Source organism: Oncorhynchus mykiss, chromosome 2, assembly GCF_013265735.2.
Source record: "Oncorhynchus mykiss isolate Arlee chromosome 2, USDA_OmykA_1.1, whole genome shotgun sequence".
NCBI lineage: Eukaryota > Metazoa > Chordata > Actinopteri > Salmoniformes > Salmonidae > Oncorhynchus > Oncorhynchus mykiss.
The window spans coordinates 18,268,546-18,292,776 of NC_048566.1; the positions used below are offsets into that span (position 1 = coordinate 18,268,546).

Consider the following 24,231-nt stretch of genomic DNA (forward strand, 5'->3'; position numbering starts at 1 on the left):
CACAGAGATAATGCTAATTTATTCCACAAAAACATTAGAATAGTTGAGTCAATTGCATTTTATAAAAAGTCCAACGAGCATGTTTGTATGATCTGTACTGAAGGAAGAGGGAGATTTGACTAAGATATGGACCAAGAAAGAAAATGGGGATGGGGGAAATATATTTTTTAACAAAGAAATAACTTAGAATGCATTGAAATCTCTTCTACCTCAGTGCTTTTCTACACTAGTAAAACCAGGAGTGGACACGTTCCAAATCAATCAAAAACAGGGCACTATTTACCCTCCATTTGTGTCTGTTCCTCAGCTGTCTCTCCTATACAGAGTTCAGGGTACATTTGAATCGGTGTGGAAGTCTGGGGCATCTTGCTGCTTGTCACCATGTATCCAGTCTGTCAGTATCCTGGTTGTGCCTGGTTGGCTGGTTGAGTCTGTTCTCTTTGTATCAGCCAGCCAGTCTGTTTAGTCCATTTTACACACACACTGCTTTACTGCTGAGCGCATGACAAAACTGTTTTGACGAAATCTAAGTCATCACAAAATAAATTCTATCAAGTAGAGGAGTAGGTAGGAGTGATGGTTCAGAGAAAAGGGGAAGAGGGGGGACTGGGGCTCAGTTTGGGATGTAAAACATCATTATGGAACCCTCCAAAAGGCCCTAGATGTCAGGGGAGGGTATGAGGTTTAATACTCCTGTGTTATGGGGCCATCCAGAAGGGCATGGGCTGCTGTGACTGTGCCTGCTGTGTTTTGGCACGTTGGGGAGGCGGAGGGGGGCAGCGGTACCCCAGAGTCCAGCCAGGGGGTGAGGTGGGGGTGGAGTGGGTCACCCCAGCGATGTTACCATGGTTACCTGCCCCCAAGGTTTTGGGGGTGGAGTGGTCCTCCTCTTCGTCCGAGGAGTCACCAGCGTATGCCACGAGCCCCGTCTTCATCCTCTTCACTGAGGGATCTGAGAGAGATGAGAGAGGGAAAAACAGTGGGAGAAAGAGGGAGGAATGAGGGAGAAAGGAGAGGGGTGCGGGAGAGAGAGAGGGGAGACACAGAGAGAGAGAAAGAACACAACCAAAGACCAGCACAAAGGTTTCAAAAACAACCGTTGGAAGTCAATTGTTTACCAACAGATAGGGAGAGAAAGTTAATAGATTGCATTGTGTTTGGCAGCAGTTGTGAGTTAGGTAGAGGAGGAGGGGCATGGGTCAGCAGTGGCAGTCATTGGTCGGTGGGGAGCGGCAGCGTTAGGGCCGTCCAATCACGATGCAGGACAGCGCCACAGGAGAAGAGCCCCACCCCCATCCGGCATCCCACCCAGAGAGACATGGAAGAGAAGAAAAACACAGAGAAAGAACACAAAAAAAGAGAGAGTCTTGTTAGTGAGGGAGTCAAACACGGGCACAGACACTCCTGTCTGATGACGTCATCAGAAAGGGACGGGCAGCGAGGGGACAGCACCAGTTAGACAGAGAGGGGGACTCCCAATCTGAAATCCATCCCTAAACACCTCCTAGATGTCACAAGATGAGATGCCAGGTGTAAGCAGTATGGTAATAGATCAGCCTTACTCTTCTACAGGCCAATTGTAATTGTCTACATATCGCTTACACCTATAAAATACTCTCAGGCCTACACAGTGCCTAGGGCTAGGGGTTGACTTAGGATCAACGACAGAGTTACCTGAGGCAGTGGGGGATCGAAGCTTTGCCCAGTTCATGATTCTGAACTGACTGACCGACTTTCAAAGCAGAACTTATGCCTGTCTGATGTAATCTGCTAGAACCTGTTCTGTCACGTGTGAGAACAGCATGTCTGCATGCAAAATGCTATTTGACTCTGACTACTGACAGCCAAGAGGCCGGGGGGGGTGGGCAGCGTGCTTTATGGCTGAGGCCATGGATGGGGAGGGGTCAAGGGGTTACATGGGGTGGGGCACTTACCCAGGGGGCCTTGCAGCAGCCTCCTCTCCTCCATCTTGGGTGTCATGCCTCCGTTCATTGGAATGGGTGGTGGAGGCATCAGCTGCCTACTGCTGGAGAGAAAGAGAGGGAGGGAGGGAAGGAGCGAGAGAGAGGGAAGGGGAGGAGTCAGTGTTGCACAACAAATCAATCAATCACAAGCAAACACAAGCCTGCACACACGGTGTGTCCAGCATCTGGGATGAAGGACACTGCTATAAAGGAGAGCGACTCGTCGCCCCCCCATCTCGTACCTGTCCCTCTCCCTCGGCGGCCCGGAGGAACTCGGTGGCGGGGGTCCTGAAGCCTCTGGGCCGGGGCTGCCCACAGGGAAGCCTGCACCTAAATTAGTCATATGAATGGGTCCATGCTATGAGCAGAAAAACACACAGGCGCATTAGCACACATCCTCCCCTACAAGCATGTAGTTATCTAAACTATTGAATGGAACTGAACTGCAGAGTTATTATTCCATAACGTTTTCCTTTTCACTACACCTTATTTAAGCAGCTGACAATAAAACTAGTATTTTAACTTTATGCATGCTCTGATTGCACATAATCCAAAAATAGAAATGGACTCTATTAAAGTAACACATCATTAAATCAAGAGGACACATTTAAATTAGGCCTGTGACGACACTTGTACTGCGATATTTTTTGAATGGCAAAAATTAAAACAGGAAGCAGACCAAACACTTTGGTCCTTTAAAAACCTGCTGTATGTAAAACATGATGTGCTATAGCCTGGAAAATAAACCTAATGACTCTGGGGGACAACATAACGATGGTTGTTTCCAACATTAGGGCCGTTTTCCTAAAGAAGTTCATCCGTTTCATGTTTGTTTCCTTGCCATGATACTGATATCGTACCTGCACTAATTTCAATATATTGAAGTACATTTGATGATTATCCAACAATACCTTTCCAGAATCTGAAAGTTCTATAAATCCAATACTACATGGACTCAGATAATAACAGCTATGGTTACAATGCTTTTCAATGAACGTCATAAGATCATAACAAGTTGACACTGAACAGACACTTAAACCCATTCAATCTCACTCACTCAACAAGCAAACCGTTTCTACAGAATGCAGACAGGGACTCACAGAATTACAGACAAGAGACAGTGAGAATCATAATGAATTGAGTCTAACAGAAAGAGGAACAGATATCAGATACATGGACAGAAGATAAGAAAAGACAGGAAGACAACAGAAGCAGAAGGGACAGACTGGACAAAGGCAGCACATAAGGTGGAAGAATAAATAATGGGAAATCACCTGGTATCCCAGCAGACCGCTGTCCCTCTCGTCTGGCACCTCCTCAGTGAAGCGTCTTTTCTGCGGCGGATTGGCTGAGACTACAGGAGGCGGAGCTTTGGGCGGAACCGGAGCAGCGGGTGGGAAAGGAGAAGGTGGGAGAGTCTGGGGACAAAAAAAACAACTTGGATGTAATGCATGTTGAATGCATCATATATACAGCCTATCAAGAAAATGTTTTTCAACTAGTTTCATAACTCAGATGTAATAGTCTTAATGTACTGTATTATAGGTCCAAGTCTAAATCTGATTGACCAGTCTTACCTGTGGTAAAGTGACAGGTGCGGGGGGGAGGGTGTACCGGTTGGGAGGGGGGAGACCGGCAGGCAGCCCAGGGGGAATGGGAGGGGGGACAGCGTAGGGGGGAGGAATGGGCTGAGGGGGAGGTACAGGGAGGGGGTAGCTGGGCTGGTACCCCGATGGGGGGTAGTAAGGGGGCTGGGGGGGCATCCCGTTGGCCATGGGGGGCTGCATAAAGCCTGGAGGAGGAGAGGAAGAGGAACAGGTCAGTATGTTGACACATTGTAGAGGCTGTAAAAGAGAAAGACAGCCACAGTCTGTACCGGGAGTAGGCATCATGACACTCATCTGGTTGAGGAAGACAGAATACTCTGCATGGACCTGGAGAGAAGAGAGAACAGTCACAGATCCACATGGCAAACAGAGCCCAGCTACATAATACATAATACAGCTACAACGGACTTCACATGGGACAGCTTGAAACAGGGTTTAAGTGAAAGTAGAGCAGTGTACAGAGAGCAGAGTGCCAGTCAGTAAACCATTAGACACTCACCGTCTGCAGCAGGTTGTCACACAGGGTCTTAGCTGCAGCAAGGCCCTCTGGTTTGGGATGACTGGGGAAGAGAGAGGGGTTCATGTGTGCCTGGTGTCTAAGCTCTGTGTCTCTGAGCTAATACAAATCAACATGGACTTTACTCCCCCATTAATACTGTCATTTACCTGATGTAGATGTACATGAGTTCAAGGCCCTCTCTGAGTTGATACAGATGAACACGAGTCTAGTCCATGAGACTTACCTGATGTAGATGTACATCGGTTCGAAGGCCTCTCGCCCAGAGGCGGGCTCCAGACAGCCTGATCCCTTCCCCCTGAGGAAGACCTTGGCCCCAGTCTCACCCTGGATGTGCTGCAGGTAGGAGCTGCCTGGCCCTTCCACCCTCTCCTTCACTGAGAAGCCCTGGATGGCATGCTCCAGACCCACAAACAACTTCTCCTGCACATAGTGCATCTGAAAGGATATGGATGTGAGTTGACATTCAATGACATTGTCAATGTTATTTTATGAGTGTCAAACACACAAACTCTTTTCTTATTAGCGCCGTCAGCTAATCAGCCGGTTACAGACTCATTTTCAGCCACCTACTTTTTCCACTTCATAACTAGGCTACTTTTCATTTAAACGTTTCAATTCACTAGTCCGCCGAGCCTCCTCTGGATAGAGTGAACGATATGCATCTTCTAGCGATCTATTGATAGGATAGGTGCCCATCAGTCACAAAGCAAGAGATGACAGGGAAACGCTGTGCTGTCTGTCCCACCTCCCAGTACCATTTGTGTGCACTGTGGTTGGTTGCAGTCTAATTTCTTTACACAGGGAAGGAGAGAGCATGATGCTAGTGAATTTGCACGCCCCACACAGTGGACGGACGAGGTAACGCCCCACACGGTAACGCCCCACGTAGCGTGCGTACGCGGTGACGCCCCACGTAGGGTGCGTACGCGGTGACGCCCCACGTAGGGTGCGTACGCGGTGACGCCCCACGTAGACGCCCCACACAACCCAACCAAGCCGCACTGCTTCTTAACACAGCACGCATCCAACCAGCCGCACCAATGTGTCGGAGGAAACACCATGCACCTGGCGACCTTGGTTAGTGCGCACTGCGCCCGGCCCGCCACAGGAGTCGCTGGTGCGCTATGAGACAAGGATATCCCTACCGGCCAAACCCTCCCTAATCCAGACGTCGCCCCATGGACCTCCCGGTCACGGCCGGCTGCGACAGAGCCTGGGCACGAACCCAGAGTCTCTGGTGGCACAGCTAGCACTGCGATGCAGAGCCCTAGATCACTGCGCCACCCGGGAGGCCCTGTAAATAAGACTTCAATCTCAAGAGAAGACATGTTAAACGCTCCCTTACTTAGAAAATAGTCCTGATATAAGCCTAGGCCATAACCCCAAACAACTAATTCATTCATTTTCAGTCAATTAAAATTGCCCTGGCTGGCTACTTATTCTAATTGGCTGGCTACTCTATGCACTTGTGAAAAACACTGCTTACCCCAGACTGGAAGTGTGGTCTGTGATGGTGGTTGATGGGGGGCAGTGAGGGGGGCTGGGGTTTGTGTTGCTGGTAGACTGGGACTGTGGCTCCGGTTCCGCTGTAGGAGGAGGTGGCCGCCTTCACCACTCCGTTAGTGATAATCTCCTTGATGCGGTTCACAGCTCCTGGAGAGCGAGAGATTGGATCGTCACAACATAGAAACTCAGGAAAGAAGGACCCTGGTGATCCTGATGTTCAGAAACGGTGATAATCTTAATCAAATTAGGTGAGGTAAATAGAGATGTACTGACTGTCGACAAGCTCCCTGGTCTGGCCCTGGACGTGGAGATAGAGGGGTCGGTCCCTGACGACAGAGAGAGAGAAGCAGTCGGTCAGGAGCCTAAGACTTGGTTGTATGACGCAATCAGACAACAGATCCACTTGTCTGTATAGAGAAAAGTAAATACCAGTAACATCCTTGGTAGAGCAGTGTGGTAATAAAGAAGGTGTGAAGCAGGACTCACCCTTGTGGAGCCTTGTACTTCTCCACTGCTGCCATGTATCGCCCCCTGGTGGACACAGCAGCACCGCTCACTTTGCTGATCTTCACACAATAGGATGAAGAAGAAGCTGGTCATTTACTGTCCTCAAGTGAGACATTTTCAGTCCCATACTGGTTTACATGACACTGATCCAGTCTGTTCATGTGTGTCTCACACAGAGAAAGAGCTGGGTAAACATAGCAGTAAGTTTGACTGTTGACCAGATTCTCAATCAATGGGTCTAAAGATCATAATGATGTCATGGACTCTCACCTCGTCCTGTGTCTGCCCGCGGGTCAGCAGGTTCCGGCAAGGGAGCGGAACGTCGTTGATCTCCACCTCCGCCACCACCAGGTCATCCTTCGCTTTCATAGGAGGCTGGGGCTTCCCTGCACCCACAACCTGGTGATGACAAATATTAATTTTTATGTACTGTATGCTAACATTTACAACAAGATATCTCTCTCCAAAAGAGAGATTAAGAGCGAGGGGATTAGAGAATTTGGAGGCGAGAGAGAGACAGACAACGAAGACAGAGAGAAGCCAGATTACAGGTGATAGACTGAAAGAGTTTCTAATGTTTTCCTGACCATTACCTTGTCTGGGGGTCCAGATGGTCCAGAGGGTCCTATCTGGGAGGGCTTGAGCTTTCCCTTGGCTACCAGCATGGCGTTGATCTTAGCTGCCACAGCAGCTGCAGCGTCCAGAGCCCCTGTAGGAGCCGCCTCCGCCTCCCCCATCTGGTCTGAACCAGGACCTGGGCCCGGCTGGTCCCATTTACTACGGCGACTGAGGAACAAAGAGGGGAGCGGGTGGGGGAACAGAGAGAGGGGGGAGGGGGTAGTGAAAGAGAAAGGTAGGGGAGATAGTGAAGGAGGGAGAAAAAGAGGGCAATGGTAAGTGGAAGGGATGGGAGAATGGAGGGCAGTGCAAAAGCAGCAATCACAAGGCCTCTCCCCACCCATTTCTGTAAAAAGCTGGAGGGATGGGTACTGGAGAAACGTAGGCCTAACAACTCTCAGATTTTAGCATCCATAGCTCTGTCTATGATATACAAATGATAGTTTTAACCATTTGAGGCTATACCTTGTTTGTTTTACTCCCATGTCGTAAAAAAATAATGAATATTTTGGGTTCTGATGGTGTATGTAAGTTGAGCAAAATGTTTTTTGGTGACCGACCAATTTCACGTTAGTTATATGCCTCCCGAGTGGCGCAGCAGTCTAAGTGTTGCGGCATCACTACAGCCTGGGGTTCCATCCCAGGCGGTGTCACAACCGGGCCGTGACCTGGAGTCCAATAGGGCGGCACAAAAATGTCCCAGCGTCGTCTGGGTTAGAGGAGGGTTTGGCCACGGGGGCTTTACTTGGCTCATCGCACTCCAGCGACTCCTTGTGGTGGGCCAGGCACCTGCAGGCTGACTTCAGTCATCAGTTGAACAGTGTTTACACCAACACATTGGTGTGGCTGGCTTCCGGGTTTAATGAGCAGGTGTTAAGAAGCGCAGTTTGGCAGGTCATGTTTCGGAGGATGCGTGACTTGACCTTCGCCTCTCCCAAGTCCGTTGGGGAGTTGCGATGAGACATGATCGTAATATCACGAAATTGGGGGGAAATTTACAAACAAAAAAAATGTACGTTAGTTATAGATTTGTCTTTGAAAGCAAATCTAAGCAATAGATATTTTTTATGTGGCTATTTCTATGCTTCCTGTTCTTAAGTTTTGTTTTTGTGTCTTTTACATTTGGTTTTGTACACCAGCTTCAAATACAATATTTTTTGTTATGTAAAATATATTTCACAGGGGATTAGATGGTACAATGATTCTCTACACTGTACCTGCTTGTTTTATCAAACTGAAATTAGGTGAACTAAATTAATACAATCAGGAAATCATTATTTGATTTCTACTTTGCACATTCTTCCACTGCAAATCTACCATTCCAGTGTTTTACTTGCTATATTGTATTTACTTTGCCACCATGGCCTTTTTTTGCCTTTACCTCCCCTCATTTGCTCACATCGTATATAGACTTGTTTATACTGCATTATTGACTGTATGTTTGTTTTACTCCATGTGTAACTCGTGTCGTTGTATGTGTCGAACTGCTTTGCTTTATCTTGGCCAGGTCGCAGGTGTAAATGAGAACTTGTTACCTGGTTAAATAAAGGTGAAATAAATAAATAAATAATGTAAGTTAAAAGAAAAAAACAATTTTTAAATGGATGTAGCAACTGCAGGTAGCCCCTTAAATGACCACATCAATTACAGGGTTCAGAGGTCGTAGGCTAACAAATTAGTTTAGTCTTTGCCATCTAACGTTACAATTAATGTTAACTTTATGGATTGAATTAATGTTGTTGACTTGCTAACGTTAGCTAGTTAGTTATCCAACCGTTTTGTTCACGTCGCTGTGCTTAACGTTAGTTAACTAGCAACCATACGTAGTTAGCTACTGTAACTTAGCAAAACAACAGTTAGCGAGCTAACTAATCGATTGCTAGGTAACCAACTCACATCGATTTAAAAAAAATAAACGTATCACCCAACGGCGCTCTTAGTTAGCTATATAACCAACCATTTTCTAAACTGGGTAACGACAGCTAGCTAGCTACACTGTTGGCTACTAAGCATACCCCACGTAGTTAGCTACAAGCACTCCGCCATTACAAATTAACTAGCTAGCTTTGTGCTGCTCAGTCAGTGTTGGGCAAGTCTGTGGTCAAATGCACCGTGATAACGCAACGTTCTTTCAACTCACCCGCCGTTTTGCGTTCCACCAAATGACATCAATCTTCTATTTGGTTGAATTTCTCTTTGCGTAAAACACTAACGTTTTATACCGCAATACCGACTCCGCCAGACTTACAATATAGCTTGTCCAGACAGTGGAGTACTGCAAGAGCTTTCACTCTATGCGATATCGTTCCCACTTCCTGTTTTTTGGGGAAAGGACCGGTGCTGTGTTGAATTTTGCTTCCCTCACACAGATTATTTTCTTCAATCATGTGCGACGCTAGGGGACGCAGTGAGCAGGCCGCGCCTCACCGGATGATGTAGTCCTGTGGCTGCCTGCTATCATCGTTTTCCTGCCACCCCAGGTGAGTGTTGCGGATATGAACCAGATGAATGTCGGTTCAGGTTTCCCAAATGAAACCCCACAGCACACAGCTTGGTCTACGTGAAAATGTAGGACCAGACATCTTACAAGCAGGATGCTGAGGTGATGATGCCAGAGCCAGGTAAACTATGGTTGTTAGCCAGGTAAACTATGGTTGTTAGCCAGGTAAATTATGATTGTTGTCACCACGTGGTGTTGTGCCTCTGTTTAAAAACAATAACATTGGCCCTATTGCAGTTTATTGCATGTGTAAAATGTATTGTTGTCAACTTTTTTCAATATGTGTGGTCCTTTGTGGACCGTTTAATTAGCCTAACTGTTTATTGACCTTTTTCAGTAAACTGATTTCCCCTCCAACTACAGGTTGTTTCTTAAAAACCCGTTTGCCTAGCTACCGTTGCTAATTTATTTATTTACCATGATTCACTCTGAATCGCTCAGGAATGTCTCTCCTTCCTGTACTTTGTAAGTAGGCCATCAGCCAAGTTTAACCTTTTTTAATCACCTTGGCAATTAGATCATGGATCTGCAGGCTAAAATTAAATACCCAGTGCCACATAGACTTAACCCAAACTCAGACATAAGCATTAAAATTAGGCTATCAGGTCCTATGCCTTATTATGCATAATGTCTTGTCTATTCTCTTCTAGTGTTGAGTACACTGGTGGTCTATCCATCATCAGGTGAGTATCATTTTAATACCACACACTCTTCATTTTTAGATCATGAATTATATTCAAGTTCTAGGCTTCTGCTTCTAGGCTACTGCATGTGTTCACAGAGGTTCTACTGATGCCCACTCTGACCGTGGAGCCTTCAGGACGATAAACAGCGCCACTGGCCACCCCACCACAGCTGTTATTGTTTTGTTGCTGAGCTGAGGAGCGTCGGGCAGCATGGTTAAAAAAAGATCTGTACATATTAGTGCTCTTCTATCAGGGAGGGAGTGTTTGTTGTTTGCGCTAACTTCTGTCATTGTAATATCGAAGGACAAGTGGCAAAAAATGTTTGTCAAAGCAGTGTATTCCTCTGTCTCTCCCTCTTTCCATGTCTCTGCCCATAAACAGTCCTCCCTTGTCAAGTTGGGTATCAAAGCTCCCCTGACCTCTGACCTATTGACACTTAGCTCATCTGAGCCCCATTCCCGAACTTACACTTCAAAATAAACTCAGCAAAAAAGAAACGTCCTCTCACTGTCAACTGCGTTTATTTTCAGCAAACTTAACATGTGTCCATATTTGTATGAACATAACAAGATTCAACAACTGAGACATAAACTGAACAAGTTCCACAGACATGTGACTAACAGAAAAGGGGGGGGGGTCAAAATCAAAAGTAACAGTCAGTATCTGGTGTGGCCACCAGCTGCATTAAGTACTGCAGTGCATCTCCTCCTCATGGACTGCACCAGATTTGCCAGTTCTTGCTGTGAGATGTTACCCCACTCCACCAAGGCACCTGCAAGTTCCCGGACATTTCTGGGGGGAATGGCTCTAGCTCTCACCCTCTGATCCAACAGGACCCAGACGTGTTCAATGGGATTGAGTTCTGGCCATGGCAGAACACTGACATTCCTGTCTTGCAGGAAATCACGCACAGAATGAAAATGCCAATGGAGCCACGGGGCGGCAGGGTAGCCTAGTGGTTAGAGCGTTGGACTAGTAACCGGAAGGTTGCAAGTTCAAACCCCCGAGCACAAATCTGTCGTTCTGCCCCTGAACAGGCAGTTAACCCACTGTTCCTAGGCCGTCATTGAAAATAAGAAAATGTTCTTAACTGACTTGCCTGGTTAAATAAAGGTACAAAAATAAATGTAAAAAAAAACCTTGTAAGGCTAAATATTCTGGTTTCAGTGATCTATTGACAGCATGGGAGATATTTGTCAACTAGGCTATTCCAAGAATATATTTTACAGTTGTCAGAATGACATAGCCAATGTTGAACAGAGGGGAATTCCAGCTTTCCACACAGATTTATTTTTCAGCTCCCAATATTCAGCGCTGTAGAGGCGGTTGGTCTCTACAGGAGTATGTGGCATTGGTCTATTAAAGAAGGAATCTGCAGTAGGGGGAAATGGCTCCAATGGTCGCCCTTCCACCGTTCGTATCATTTTTGTTGATGAGCTGAGGAGCGTCACACGGCATGTTAAAATTCTTTGACAGATTCCAGCTTTAAGGCACCAGTTCATCAACTGCTTGTCGGTCATTTGCAGTTGGAGTACCGGTGACATTAATACATGATAATGTTAAATAGATAACTGTCGAGATAACTAGCCAGGCTTCACGATATGTAGTTAGTTATGTAGTTATCTAATTATTATTTTGTGTATCATTATTTTATAGGCTAGGCCTACCTGCTGCAATGTCTCTCTCTCTCTCTCTACTCTGGCCGACTCACACTGGCGCACATGCAGGTGATGCGCACAGCCGCACATCATAACTTTTCCAGGATTTTCATGACTGTACAAACCCTGTTTGCTGACCAAAATGTACGTTAACTGTGTAAATAACTAACTAATTAGCACGGAATATCAACACGTGCACACACTGCTACACACAGCTCTTTGCTTTGATCTCAAAAGCTCACAACCCGGGATGATTGAAAGACTGCTCCTACCTGTTATTTCAATACAATCCTACTCGATGCAGTCTGCAGAAATGGGGAGAACAGCAATACATCGCATTTAGGGGGGACAACTCTGATCAAATTGTAATTGTTTGATATTGCAATGTTTTTTGTGTGATTGTTTTACTTGTCCATTCGGACATCTCAAATCTATATTCTTCTTGTCCAACTTTTTTTTTTTTTTACAAGAGTTAATGTCAAGCCCTGTAGAAGGATGGAGAGACATGCCATATTTACAGTCTTTACTAGTAAGAGCCCATGTGCGAACTGCAGAGCCTATGTAGGTTTATGTAACCTCCAGCCTTCAAGGCACGCAAGCCTGGGTCTCGCCTGATGTTGGCGGCTGACACAGAAGTGTGAAGACAGGGGACGTGGCGGGGAGGAGGGTTCCTCATGTTGGGGGTGCCATACGGTGAACAAAGAGACTGTCTGTTCCCTGGTTTGAGTGTTTGCTGTCAAACCAGCAATTACGAGTAGGGGAGTTTTGAACAGGTTTTCGATTGCATTCGCTAAAATAAACCCTACCCTAATACTTTGATAAATGTTGTTACCACATTAAATGATGTAGTAAGTAACCATGTGTCAGTTGTGACCGGTCGTGATGCTTCAGGGAGTCAATAAATTAAGTTTTTTTGCTCACACAGCTTGGCCTACAGGACATGAGTAACTACACTGACATGAGTAACTCACACAGCTTGGCCTACAGGACATGAGTAACTCACACAGCTTGGCCTACAGGACATGAGTAACTACACTGACATGAGTAACTCACACAGCTTGGCCTACAGGGCATGAGTAACTACACTGACATGAGTAACTCACACAGCTTGGCCTACAGGGCATGAGTAACTACACTGACATGAGTAACTCACACAGCTTGGCCTACAGGGCATGAGTGACTACAGGACATGAGTAACTCACACAGCTTGGCCTACAGGGCATGAGTATCTACAGGACATGAGTAACTCACACAGCTTGGCCTACAGGGCATGAGTAACAACACTGACATGAGTAACTACAGGACATGAGTAACTCACACAGCTTGGCCTACAGGGCATGAGTAACAACACTGACATGAGTAACTCTTACTGCTTATGATAGCTTGAGTAAAGAGTTAAACATTTGTTTAGTAGTCATGTTTTTCATAATTTTCCAGGATTGATGGACGTGCTTCAGTCTGTAACCTTTATAAAGTCATATGGGGTGAGAGAAGGGACAGGGAGACAGAGAGAGAGGGAAACAGAGAGACTTGCGAAGTAGAGAAAGAGAGTGATTTGAGAGAGGGAAAACAGATGGGAAGATTGCATTTTGGAGAGAAACAGAGCGAGAGAGGAGGAGTGCAAGGCAAATCTTTTTTTGTGTGTGTCTGGATAGAAGGGAGCCTCCTATACCCCTCACAGCATGAGCTTGGCCTGGGCTGCGGCCCAGTCTCGTCTGCACAGCAGGGTCCTTTCCTGAGCAGGCTGCCCAGGGGAGGGGCACCTGCTCCAGGCCCAAACACTGGCTGAGAGAAGGGTCTGGAGGGTGGGGCGGAGGGGCGAGGGGATGGAAAGACACTCAACAGTTCCAGGAAATAGTCGTGCTGGATTTATGAAACTCTCAGGTATCAGAGCAACGCTCCTGAAAGAAAATATGTCTTCTTGCTCTCCCTGAGGATGAGAGGATAGGAGGACGAAGACACCCGTCTCGGTGTGAAATAAGACGTTTCTGTGGAGAGCAGGAGGCAGAAGTTATGGTTGGACCCGACCTGCAGGCGCTGGTTACTACCAACACAAACCCACAGTTTATGGATTGGCTAAGCCTCCGACTGAGGCAATATTTTCCGCCGGTTTGGTTGGGTTGAATAAACACAACGTGTTTGAAGTTTATCAAACACTCAGTCATCCCAGCAGACGTGAGGGATAACTTAATCATCTGATATATGGAGTATGAGAATACACTGACACCCACGGCCTGTCCAGTATGCCTGAGACGGGCAATATTCAACGACCAACTCCACTGCCAGTACTGTCATGTCCCCAATGGCGAAAATGGAGTGAAATGTCTGTTTTGAATGAGCTTCAGTTTAACCCTCCATTTCTGTCATTTTGCTGTAAGTTTGGGATCCGTGGAGCACATTCCCACATGAACCCTACATTCGTCCCAAGAGCATGCCAATATGTTTTTCTTTATACAGCGTCTCTGTCTGTCAAATATGCTGTATCTCTACTGTAACGTCTAGTCCGAGAGCCCAGTTGGACTAAGAAGGTCTCCGAGACCGACTAGTTGTCTGTGGATGTAAAGGTCTCAAGGTGGATGGCTATTGCATTAACTTCACAGAAGAAGCGTCCCCCCCCCCCCCACGGAGTGACCGCACAGGTAGCTGGGTAATAACTGCGGTGGGAACGTCACGCTCCGAGGTAACCCAGGTAAATGGAAACACATGGTGGAAAAACCCGAGACTTCAGGAGAGGCTCCCAACCATACAGACAGAACGGCCAGGACGCACATTCAGATGGCTAGAACAGTTCTGAAGTCCACAACAATTTCCACAGTTCACCCATATCGCCATGAAAGTGAATGTGTAATTTGTTGACATCGCATAATTATTGTAGACTTATCGTGGATAGCGATCTGTCAAAACAAACTTTAATTGGTTTGGGATGTCTCCAGAGGGTGTTGTTGCTGTGTATGTTGATAAAAGTACCATGGAAAAGGGAGTTTGCCCATCAGCCAACCAATCCAACGAGCTACTGCTCACCAATGTTTCTCATCATCAGTGTTTTAGGGGTCAGGTGTTACGAATATGTCACTTAGTTACAGGACTTACCAGCTCCCTCCTTAACCCCTGTGTAGGTCCACTCTCTGCGGATTTGAGATTCCCTTCACTAAGTTACATTTAGGCCTTTCTGAATAGTAACCGAGATAACTTTTAGGGACTGTACACTATTTATAATGAATGATAACTGAAGTGACCCTCCACTATACCCATAATAACAATTAAAACATAGTGGATAGCAGAGAACATGCCTATTGTTTACCCTCCTAGGACAGACCAGAGCCTTAGATGCAGTTTTAGAAACAGTTTTTTATTTTGTAAGCATTACATGGTACCAGAAAGTTGTGATTCGCAGACCACTGCTGACAAGGGTAGGGGTGAAAAGATCTCCATTCTAATAAAAGCACGGCATGAATCTATCATCTTCTTTGCGGTCTGAGAAACTAGACTTTAATAAAGAGGATAGGCTAAGTTTGGAACAGTGCTAAAGTTGTCCAATTGTAAACATGGAGCTGAACAGAACCAGTTACATCTGAAGTATCTGATCATACATGAATTCAAGAAAACGTCATTTGTTTTTTAACACAGCAGCCGCCCGCATATTATCAGGTAGGCCTACAGTATATGCACTTGTAAATTTACAAATGTATTCTATTTTATTCCATGATATTGTTATCACAAAATAGATGTGTGTTTACTGTGATTAGGGCATGGGAATAAAAGAGCATCTCAAAGGCATTGTAGAATGACTCTATAGCCTAATAAGACATTTTTCATTAGCATGTCACAAATGCTTCACAATTGACTTCTTAAATGGTGGCTTTAGCTATATCACTGGACAATATTTTTGTACACCTCATTGCCTTTTATATAATTCTGTTGGCTGGGATTCTCTGACTGCCAAAAGGGCCCAACATTGGCTGCTATTTGTATGTAAAACAGTTCTCCAGAAACTCCCTAGCTACCTCACTTCTTAATTGGAAATAAAGCCACCAGACTTGCTCTCAAGACTGAATAGTTCTAGAGGTTCCTCTGGTCTCCACAGAGTTGGGGAAGATTGCCTTTAGTTATTGTGCCCGTAGTGCATGGAACGACATGCAGCCCACTTTGAGGCTTGACTCTGTGGTCTCGAAGGGTCAGGTTGGGACTTTCATGAGGAATGTGGTGAAGGAGAAATGCACTTGTTTTGATTGATGTGTCATTTTATCTGCTGCTTTTGAATTTGATTGGTTGAAATGTGAAATTGTAAATGGATTGTGTTGTGTTGTTTTAATTCTGACACTCTGGAAATGAATTCACCTTTCAGCAGGACAATAACCTAAAACACAAGGCCAAATCTAAACTGGAGTTGCTTACCAGGAAGACGGAATGTTTCTCAGTGACTGATTTATAGTTTTGACTTAAATCTACTTGAAAATCTATGGCAAGACTTGAAAATGGTTGTCTCACGATGATCAACAACCAATTTGACAGAGCTTGAAGAATTTTGAAAACAATAATGGGCAAATGTTGTACAATCCAGGTATGCAAATCTCTTAGAGACTTACCTAGTTAGACTCACAGCCGTGGTCAATGACATAGGTTCTTTTACAAAGTATTTTCTCAGGAGTGTAAATACTATTCATTTTCAATAAATTAGCAAAAATGTCAAAACATGTTTTCACTTTGTCATAATGGGGCATTGTGTGTAGATGGGTGAAAGAAAACAATCTATTTAACCCATTTTGAATTCAGGTTGTAACACAACAAAATGTGGAATAAGTCAAGGGGTATGACTACTTTGCCCTTTGATTCTCAGAGCATGCTCTTCATATAGCCTATAGTATAGGGTAGGGAACATTTGATGGAGAACACACTAGGCAGACTCTATTGCACGCCCAGCAGAGAATCAGGTATGAGGGGCAGCATTGGGCACACATCGAGATATAATAAGCAACTCATTCTCAAACACGGAGCAATATGACATTTAATTGATTACAAATGACATGCCCCTCCCCTGAACTAAATAAAACACATATTAAACCCTCCCCTTGAAAAAGTACAACCATCCCCGATTTTCCACCGGGTAACAATTGTGTACATTTCAACCACTACCTTATGTCCTTGAATGCCACATGATTTGAATGGACAGAGGAAAAGCATCATTCATCAGTAATGTAATATTAGACAGGCCTTTTACCTTCTGCAATGAATTTAAAACCCTACTTGATGGATCTGTGTTGACCCTGAACCATTCATCTAAAGGAGAATATCTCTGAGGGACTGGGATGGATAAAGTGCCCTTCTGTCTCTGTTTCTTTAACTCTGGAGTTAATGGTCACATCATACAGAAGACAGAACCATAGTATGGTGATATAACTGATATAAATTGATATTTCTATTATATTATTTCAATAGGATGTTATGACTAAACGTTGTATTGAATCAAATAATGAGATTATTAGAATAGTTTGGGACTGATGGAATCAGTTTTAAACATGTCAATTATGACGTTACAGCCTTTTTCTAAAATGGATGACATTTTTAAAAATCCTCTTGAATCTACACACAATACCCCATAACTACAAAGCGAAAACAAGGTTTTTCGAAATGTTTGCAAATGTATTACAAATAAAAAACTAAAGTATTCAGACCTTGTGCTATGAGACTCGAAATTGAGCTCAGGTGCATCCTGTTTCCATTGATCGTCCTTGAGATGTTTCTACAACTTCATTGGAGTCCACCTGTGGTAAATGTAATTGATTGGATATGATTTGGAAAGGCACACACCGGTCTATATAAGGTCCCACAGTTGACAGTTCATGTCAGAGCAAAAACCAAGCCATGAGGTCGAAGGAATTGTCCATAGAGCTCCATGACAGGATTCTGTCAAGGCACAGGTCTGGGGAAGGGTACCAAAAAGATGTCTGCAGTGTTGAAGGTCCCCAAGAACACAGTGGCCTCCATCATTCTCAAATGGAAGAAGTTTAGAGTAAGCATAGAGTAGAGCTGGCTGTCTGGCCAAACTGAGAAATCTGGGGAGAAGGGCCTTGGTCAGGGAGGTGACCAATAACCCAATGGTCACTCTGACAGAGCTCCAGAGTTCCTTTGTGGAGATGGGAGAACCTTCCAGAAGGACAACCATCTCTACAGCACTCCACCAATCAGGCCTTTATGGTAGAGTGGCCAGAAGGAAACCACTCCTCAGTAAAAGGCACATGACAGCCCGCTTGGAATTTGCCAAAAGGACCCAGAAGACTCAGACCACGAGTCACTGGTCTGATGAAACCAAGATTGAACTCTTTGGCCTGAATGCCAAGCGTCACATCTGGAGGAAACCAGGTCCGCTCATCACCTGGCCAATACCATCCCTACGATGAAGCATGGTGGTGGCAGCATCATGCTTTGGGGGTGTTTTTCAGTGGTAGGGACTGGGAGACTAGTCAGGATTGAGGGAGAGATGAATGGAGCAAAGTACAGAGAGATCCTTGATGAAAACCTGCTCCAGAGCACTCAGGACCTCAGACTGGGGCGAAGGTTCACCTTCCAACAGGACAGCAACCCTAAGCAAACAGCCAAGAAAACGCTGGAGTGTCTTTGGGACAAGTCTCTGAATGTCCTTGAGTGTCCCAGCCAGAGACTGGACTTGAACCCGATCCAACATCTCTGGAGAGACCTGACAATAGCTGTTCAGCGACGCTCCTCATCCAACCTGACAGAGCTTGAGAGGATCTGCAGAAAAAAAATTAAGAAACTCCCCAAATACAGGTGTGCCAAACTTTTAGCGTCATACCCAAGAAGACTCGAGCATGTAATCTCTTCCAAAGGTGTTTCAACAAAGTACTGAGTAAAGAGTCTGAATACTTATGTAAATGTGATATTTCTGTTGTTTTTTTTTATAAATTGGCAAAAATATATAAAAATATATATTTTAAAAAGGCTGAAAGGTAACAAAAGGTGGAAAAAGTCAAGGGGTCTGAATACTTTCCGAATGCACTGTATATTTAAAAGGTATGCAACATGGTCTCTCTATATAATTTAGTTTGATTACCTCCATTTTTCTAGTCTGCATTGTCACGTTGGTATGAAGAGAATCGGGAGACAGGTGCAGGAATGCGTAATAGGGTTTTTAATTAAGCCCGAATTACGGCGTGCCGTGTAAGGGCATGGGGACGAAGACCAAACGAACACGTAACAAAAACACAGGGTTGAAACTTCGGCAGCTGCTAATGGGCCGTCCGACTTCACCACCTCAGCAGCCACAACCGGTCCGTCCGACGCCGCCACAACCGGTCCGACAGACCCCACTGGTCCATCCGACGCCGCCGCAACTTCGGCAGCAGCAACTGACCTGTCTGACAATGACGCAACTTCGGCAGCTGCATCAAGTCCTGAACGACCCGCACTGCGTTCCTGTGATCGTCCTCGAGGCCGGTGTCGTTGCGCTGCTGGTGCAGCACGTCGGGGGGGGGGGCGTTACTGTCACGGATCCCTCCGGAACTTTCATTACACACACCTGTCCCCTATTCCCACTGATTAGCAGCTTGACATGCATCAACAAGTCCATTGTTCTTCTCCCCTCTCTTAAATGCATCCGCACAATACTTCTAAACAAACTCCTTCACATATGTACACCTCCACCACCCAACCCCCTATCCCTCCCACCACCCAGACCATAACCCTCCCACCACCCAGCCCCCCCCCCCCCCCCCGCCACCCAGCCCCCTATCCCCCACAACCTCACTCCTCACTGTCAAACAACAATATTTGCTCATCTGCATCAAAGAGCCACAGGGTTTTGTTGGGTGTACAGTACAGTCAGTGTTTGAGTCAGACACGGACAGACACGCCGTTGCTACAAGGAGACACACAGAGAGACTGCCCAACGAACACACACAGGGAAGGGGAAGACCTGAGAGACTCACAGACACGCTGACACAGACACACAAATAAAAGTATGAGTGCAAACTCAAGTCCAGGGACTTTTCCACTCAGCACTTTCTTCTTGGCCTTTCCTTCTCTGCTTTTTTCTCTCTTTTTCTGTCGCTCCTTCTTCTCGCCTTCTGTCCCCCTCCTTCCCTCTACATCTCTTTGCTCACTCTCTCTGGCCATCCCTCTTTTTCTCACTGTCTCTCTCTCTCTGGCCATCCCTCTTTTTCTCACTGTCTCTCTCTCTCTGGCCATATCTCTTTTTCTCACTGTCTCTCTCTCTCTCTCTCTGGCCATCCCTCTTTTTCTCACTGTCTCTCTCTCTCTGGCCATCCCTCTTTTTCTCACTGTCTCTCTCTCTCTGGCCATCCCTCTTTTTCTCACTGTCTCTCTCTCTCTGGCCATCCCTCTTTTTCTCACTGTCTCTCGCTCTCTGGCCATCTCTCTTTTTCTCACTGTCTCTCTCTCTCTGGCCATCCCTCTTTTTCTCACTGTCTCACTCTCTCTGGACATCTCTCTTTCTCTCCCCTCGTCTGCTATTGTCATAAATACCATAAAACGGTGGGTATGAGATCTGTATTTTCAGTTATGTTGTGTTCTTTTCTGAGGGGTCAGGAGGAACACATCCTCTCCTCTAGGGAACAAAAAACCTGTGACATAGACTCTAGTATATAAAGCATGTTTTTATTTGATATATTATATCATATTATACACACCAAACTGGATATAAATACAGGCGTCATCGTCACCATGCAAAGCATTGCAGAGTTCGTTACAAAATAAAAGTCCAAACCCAACATGCAGGTATTGCTAATAAAAAAGGTCTGACTTTAGGCGTGCATATCAAACGTTAAGGGTCCGTGACACGAGGTCCTCACTAAAGCCCCCTAAATGATAACAGAACACACAAACGCTGCTTCCCTGTTGTCATACTCCATGTATTTTTGTGAATTCATACAATCAATGAGATATTTCTCAAGTTTTGAAGCTTTGGTATTTTCGCTCAGCCCGTCACATTTTTAATCTCCAAATAGGAAGTATGGTCCAGTCACATCCGTGCATACAAAGTGCTGTCTTTAATATAGTCCTTATGAAGTAACAATTACACAGTGAAATGCCCTTTGATATTTCAGGGGGAGACGGGGGTGTTTGAATCGGACAGTTTGTAAGCAGCCCCCCACCAGCCCCCAGAGCAGTCTATTATACCGGACTGTCTGTGCTGTCACGAACACTACTGCGGACTGCTCTTGCGGCAGAGCTGATTCGCTGACGTCGGTGTCTGCCTGTTCCTCCGTCGTTTCCCCCCTGTGAGCAGCGTGTAGAAGAATGGGTTCACGCAAGAGTTCCCGTACGTCAGCCCCGTTAGGATCCGGTTCACCGTCACCTGGGTACCCACCGGTACTGTCCGCAGCATGTCGGGCCGGTATAGCGGCAGCAGCTGCCACACCCAGAAGGGCAAGAAACAGGCCCAGAAGGCCAGAACTATCCCCAGGATGAGGAGCAGGACCTTGGGCCTTGGGGCCCGCGGAGGGTAGGACGTGCTACCCCCACTACCACTGGCCCAGGGCTGGGTCTGGGACACCCAGTAGAGACGGCCCAGAGTAGCATACAGCGCCCCGATGGCCAGCCCCGGCCCTATCATACTGGTACAGAACAGCACGCTCATATACACTTTGGAGCTCTGCTCGTCCCAGGCAGGGACACACAGCTGTCCGTCGTCTCCGTCCTCCAGGTGGAGGGTGATCATCATGGGCAGGCTGAGGGCCACCGCCAGGCCCCAGGCCAGGGCCACACGGAGCAACCCAGAGGAGGGGGAGGACGAGGTGGCCAGGGGGTTGGCCACAGCCCGATAGCGGTCCAGACTCATGGCGGTGAGGGTGTAGATGGAGGCGTGCAGGGTGATCAGGTCCAGGCTGAAGAGGAGGCGACAGCCCAGCTCCCCAAACGCCCAGTCAGCTGCCAGGCTGTCGTACACGATGAAGGGAGCCGTGAAGAGGTAGAGGAGGTCCGCCAGAGCTAGACTCAGCACCTGGAGATGGAGGGAGGTGGAGGAAGAAGAGGTGGGAGAGGAGGAAGGGGAGAGGGAGGGGGGAGAGGAGGAGAGGCAGGATGGTAACGGTACTCCTCTCCCTCCTAAACAGCAGCTAGAACACCCTCGCCTCCTCCTGCCTCTCCTGCGTCTGATGAGGAGACCCATGGTGTAGAGGTTCCCCCCAATGCCCAGGAGAGCCAGGAGGGACAGGAGGGAGCAGAAGAGAGCGGTTGAGGCCAGGCTGGGGGAAGGAGAGATGTATGGAGAGGCGGAGGGGAAGGAGGAGTTGGGGATGAAGGGGGAGGTGTATAATGGAGAACGTGAGGGAGGCAGGGAGCTAGAGAAATCCATACTTTTTAGTTGAGACTTCTGAAATGGTGGTGGTGTGGAGGTTAGCTGGGTTTATATAAATGTCAGAGGGAGAGGAACTATTATTTTGATTCCACTTGGCTGGATGGGAGGGTTTTGGTGGTGGACAATAGTAAGAGTGTGGGGGGTAGACATAGGAGATGAAAGGGAAATGGGAGAGGAGAAAGTTATATGTATTAGCATTGAAACACAGAAAATGGCCTTCTGAAAAGCATCTACAGCCTTTAATGATTTGCCACACAACTGTATTCTGCCTCTTTTTGGACATTTTGTTTTTGGCATATGGATGAATGTTCTGTCAATGTATTGTATTTGTGTAGTAGTCCCAGTAACAGAGGCATTTTAGAAAGGCATCATCATAGAAGTCGTATTGGCAAAGCTTCAATTCTAGATACGTTTATAGTGCTTTTTTTCACACTGGCTTTTCTGTGTAGGGGTGTAGAGCCAGTTGTAGATCATACATTTACTGATGAACCCCCTGCACTCCTGTTAAGGTCGCACCGCTGGTTGTGGGCAACAATTTCATGGCACGAAACGAACTGTGGAACCCGACGCATACAAATGTTCACCGCGCGCCTCATGAAGTTGAACATGAGGCAAGTAAACTGACGCGTTTTTCGGCCCTTTCCAGATTTATGTCTACGTGCACATTTGGGCACCGGGGGCACGAGAATGCAGAGACTCCGGCGTCAAGCTGTCCCTAATTTTTTTTACGTCACAGAACATATTCCTCACCAGTTTATGAAATTCCATCGGCTTTCTACACCGCTGTGGCTGGGGATAGGAAGAGCAAGGCAGGAGACAGAGAGAACCCATGTTGTAGGCAATAAAACATCGTGTTTTGCTCGGTGATTTATTAGGGCATAAAATGAGGTTTGAAACCCACTGTTTCATTAAACAAAACATTGCGATATCTACATTAGGCTAATTATAATAAGTTAATAATGGTTATAAACACACAAGTATAGACTTCAACGTGGTTTCCTATAGGCGAATCCAAATAACCTATCCAACCTCATTTATAACTCTCGGCGTAGTGGTAAATGTAGTGATTATAATTGTACGCGGTAACGTCAAAGCAGATCGAGGGGTAAAGATAGAGTGCAGAAAAAAGCCTATGACACATGTTGGCTCCGGCAGTACCGGGGTTAAGAGCTACTGTTGAACTGTAGAGGGCCTGCCGAACTCCCGCTGTGGGCCATGTCCCACGGGTTTAATGTGCCCCCTAAAATAACATCTCTGTTAATATCTTTAACAAATTGACATTCAGACTGTTGCATTTTAACTGGAGGTTTCTTTCCTTAGATTGTTACCTAGATATTTAATATTTTAGCCTAATTTAGCTTTCTAAAAATATTAGGCCAAGGCTACCACATCATAATCTAAAACGGTTAGGCTATGTCTTCTAAATGTAGGTGACAGGTATTATTTTGTGAAAATATTTGTGCCAGCTCCAAATATAACATTTTGTCAGAGAATATAAATGAGGTTTGAATTTAATAAAAATGTTGACAAACAGGCCTCGGCCTACGGTAAACACAGTCACATAAACATAACTGAAAAGACTGACTGAAGAGTAGAGTAGGCCTAATGATGACTTGTTAATTATTGATTATCACTCCAGTGTTAATCTGCATAATTGTAATTATTTGCCTACCTCATGCCTTTTGCACACAATGTATATATAGACTCCCCTTTTTTTCTACTGTGTTATTGACTTGTTAATTGTTTACTCCATGTGTAACTCTGTGTTGTCTGTTCACACTGCTATGCCTTATCTTGGCCAGGTCGCAGTTGCAAATGAGAACTTGTTCTCAACTAGCCTACCTGGTTAAATAAAGGTGAAATAAAAAATAAAAAAAATAAAAAATAATAATCATTTAGGCTAAATGGTCAGATGAATAGGTAGTGTATCCACCCAGCATTAGACAATTCTTCCACAGAAGTGTATATCCAAGACCAGAGCTCTTTATTACAGACTGCTCTAGCCAAGAAATAAATACACCTTTTTAAAGTAGGCTATATAATCTGTTGAGTTGTCTTTACCTTATTCAATCCAATTCCGGTAGTTGCAAATAACATCTTCCTCCATTTAATGTGTCTGAATGTCCGATTCAGTTTCCATTCAAAAATCCACAGAGGCCTATAGTTGGTCCAGTTTTTGTCTATAGAAAAAATAGATATCCTCAAATCTTTATTATTCGTTGTCAGACAGGTGATGGTTGATGGATCTAAAGCTGTTCCACCTAACTTTGTGCCTCGCAATGCTATGTTTCCTCTCCTCTCCCTCCTCATAGTGTGGCTCTCGCCCCCTCGG

At 45.8% G+C, this 24,231-nt stretch overlaps 2 protein-coding genes and 1 long non-coding RNA gene across 10 annotated transcripts; 1 reads left to right on the top strand and 2 right to left on the bottom strand.

Annotated features, from left to right (window-relative positions):
- On the bottom strand, positions 1 to 9,049 carry khdc4 (KH domain containing 4, pre-mRNA splicing factor). 8 transcript variants are annotated; one of them, XM_036940254.1, is made up of 14 exons: positions 8,863 to 9,049; positions 6,698 to 6,890; positions 6,375 to 6,503; positions 6,084 to 6,163; positions 5,871 to 6,004; positions 5,578 to 5,744; positions 4,315 to 4,526; positions 4,071 to 4,131; positions 3,841 to 3,898; positions 3,542 to 3,756; positions 3,239 to 3,382; positions 2,207 to 2,322; positions 1,935 to 2,026; positions 1 to 952 (listed from the first exon to the last, which is right to left on the bottom strand). In XM_036940254.1, the coding sequence occupies exons 1-14, from the start codon at positions 8,889 to 8,891 to the stop codon at positions 699 to 701; spliced, it is 1,884 nt and encodes a 627-aa protein (XP_036796149.1). In that variant the 5' UTR covers positions 8,892 to 9,049; the 3' UTR covers positions 1 to 698. The 8 variants fall into 8 exon arrangements, 6 of the variants coding, with proteins under 6 accessions (XP_036796149.1, XP_036796166.1, XP_036796157.1 ...); XM_036940271.1 differs by having other exon boundaries at positions 5,871 to 5,923; positions 8,863 to 9,048; XR_005035455.1 differs by having other exon boundaries at positions 691 to 952; positions 1,935 to 2,023; positions 2,207 to 2,294.
- A 66-nt stretch (positions 9,050 to 9,115) lies between these two features.
- LOC110536617 lies at positions 9,116 to 10,408 on the top strand. The gene is made up of 3 exons (XR_002475489.2): positions 9,116 to 9,343; positions 9,873 to 9,905; positions 9,984 to 10,408. It is a non-coding gene; the product is annotated as an uncharacterized LOC110536617 (long non-coding RNA).
- A 9,787-nt stretch (positions 10,409 to 20,195) lies between these two features.
- On the bottom strand, positions 20,196 to 24,231 carry LOC110536509 (urotensin-2 receptor). Its single transcript, XM_021622281.2, has 2 exons — positions 23,961 to 24,231; positions 20,196 to 21,995 (listed from the first exon to the last, which is right to left on the bottom strand). Exon 2 carries the CDS (start codon positions 21,894 to 21,896, stop codon positions 20,745 to 20,747), a length of 1,152 nt encoding a protein of 383 aa, XP_021477956.2. The 5' UTR covers positions 21,897 to 21,995; positions 23,961 to 24,231; the 3' UTR covers positions 20,196 to 20,744.

Excerpts from the sequence above, each read along its gene's own strand:
- LOC110536509 (XM_021622281.2), bottom strand. The coding sequence starts at position 21,896 with ATGGATTTCTCTAGCTCCCTGCCTCCCTCACGTTCTCCATTATACACC.
- khdc4 (XM_036940254.1), bottom strand. The coding sequence starts at position 8,891 with ATGTCATTTGGTGGAACGCAAAACGGCGG. Across the intron at positions 6,005-6,083 it reads AAGTACAAGGCTCCACAAGG|ACAAGTGGATCTGTTGTCTG; the intron begins GTGAGTCCTGCT and ends TTCTCTATACAG. Across the intron at positions 953-1,934 it reads GCTGCTGCAAGGCCCCCTGG|ATCCCTCAGTGAAGAGGATG; the intron begins GTAAGTGCCCCA and ends CATCTCTCTCAG.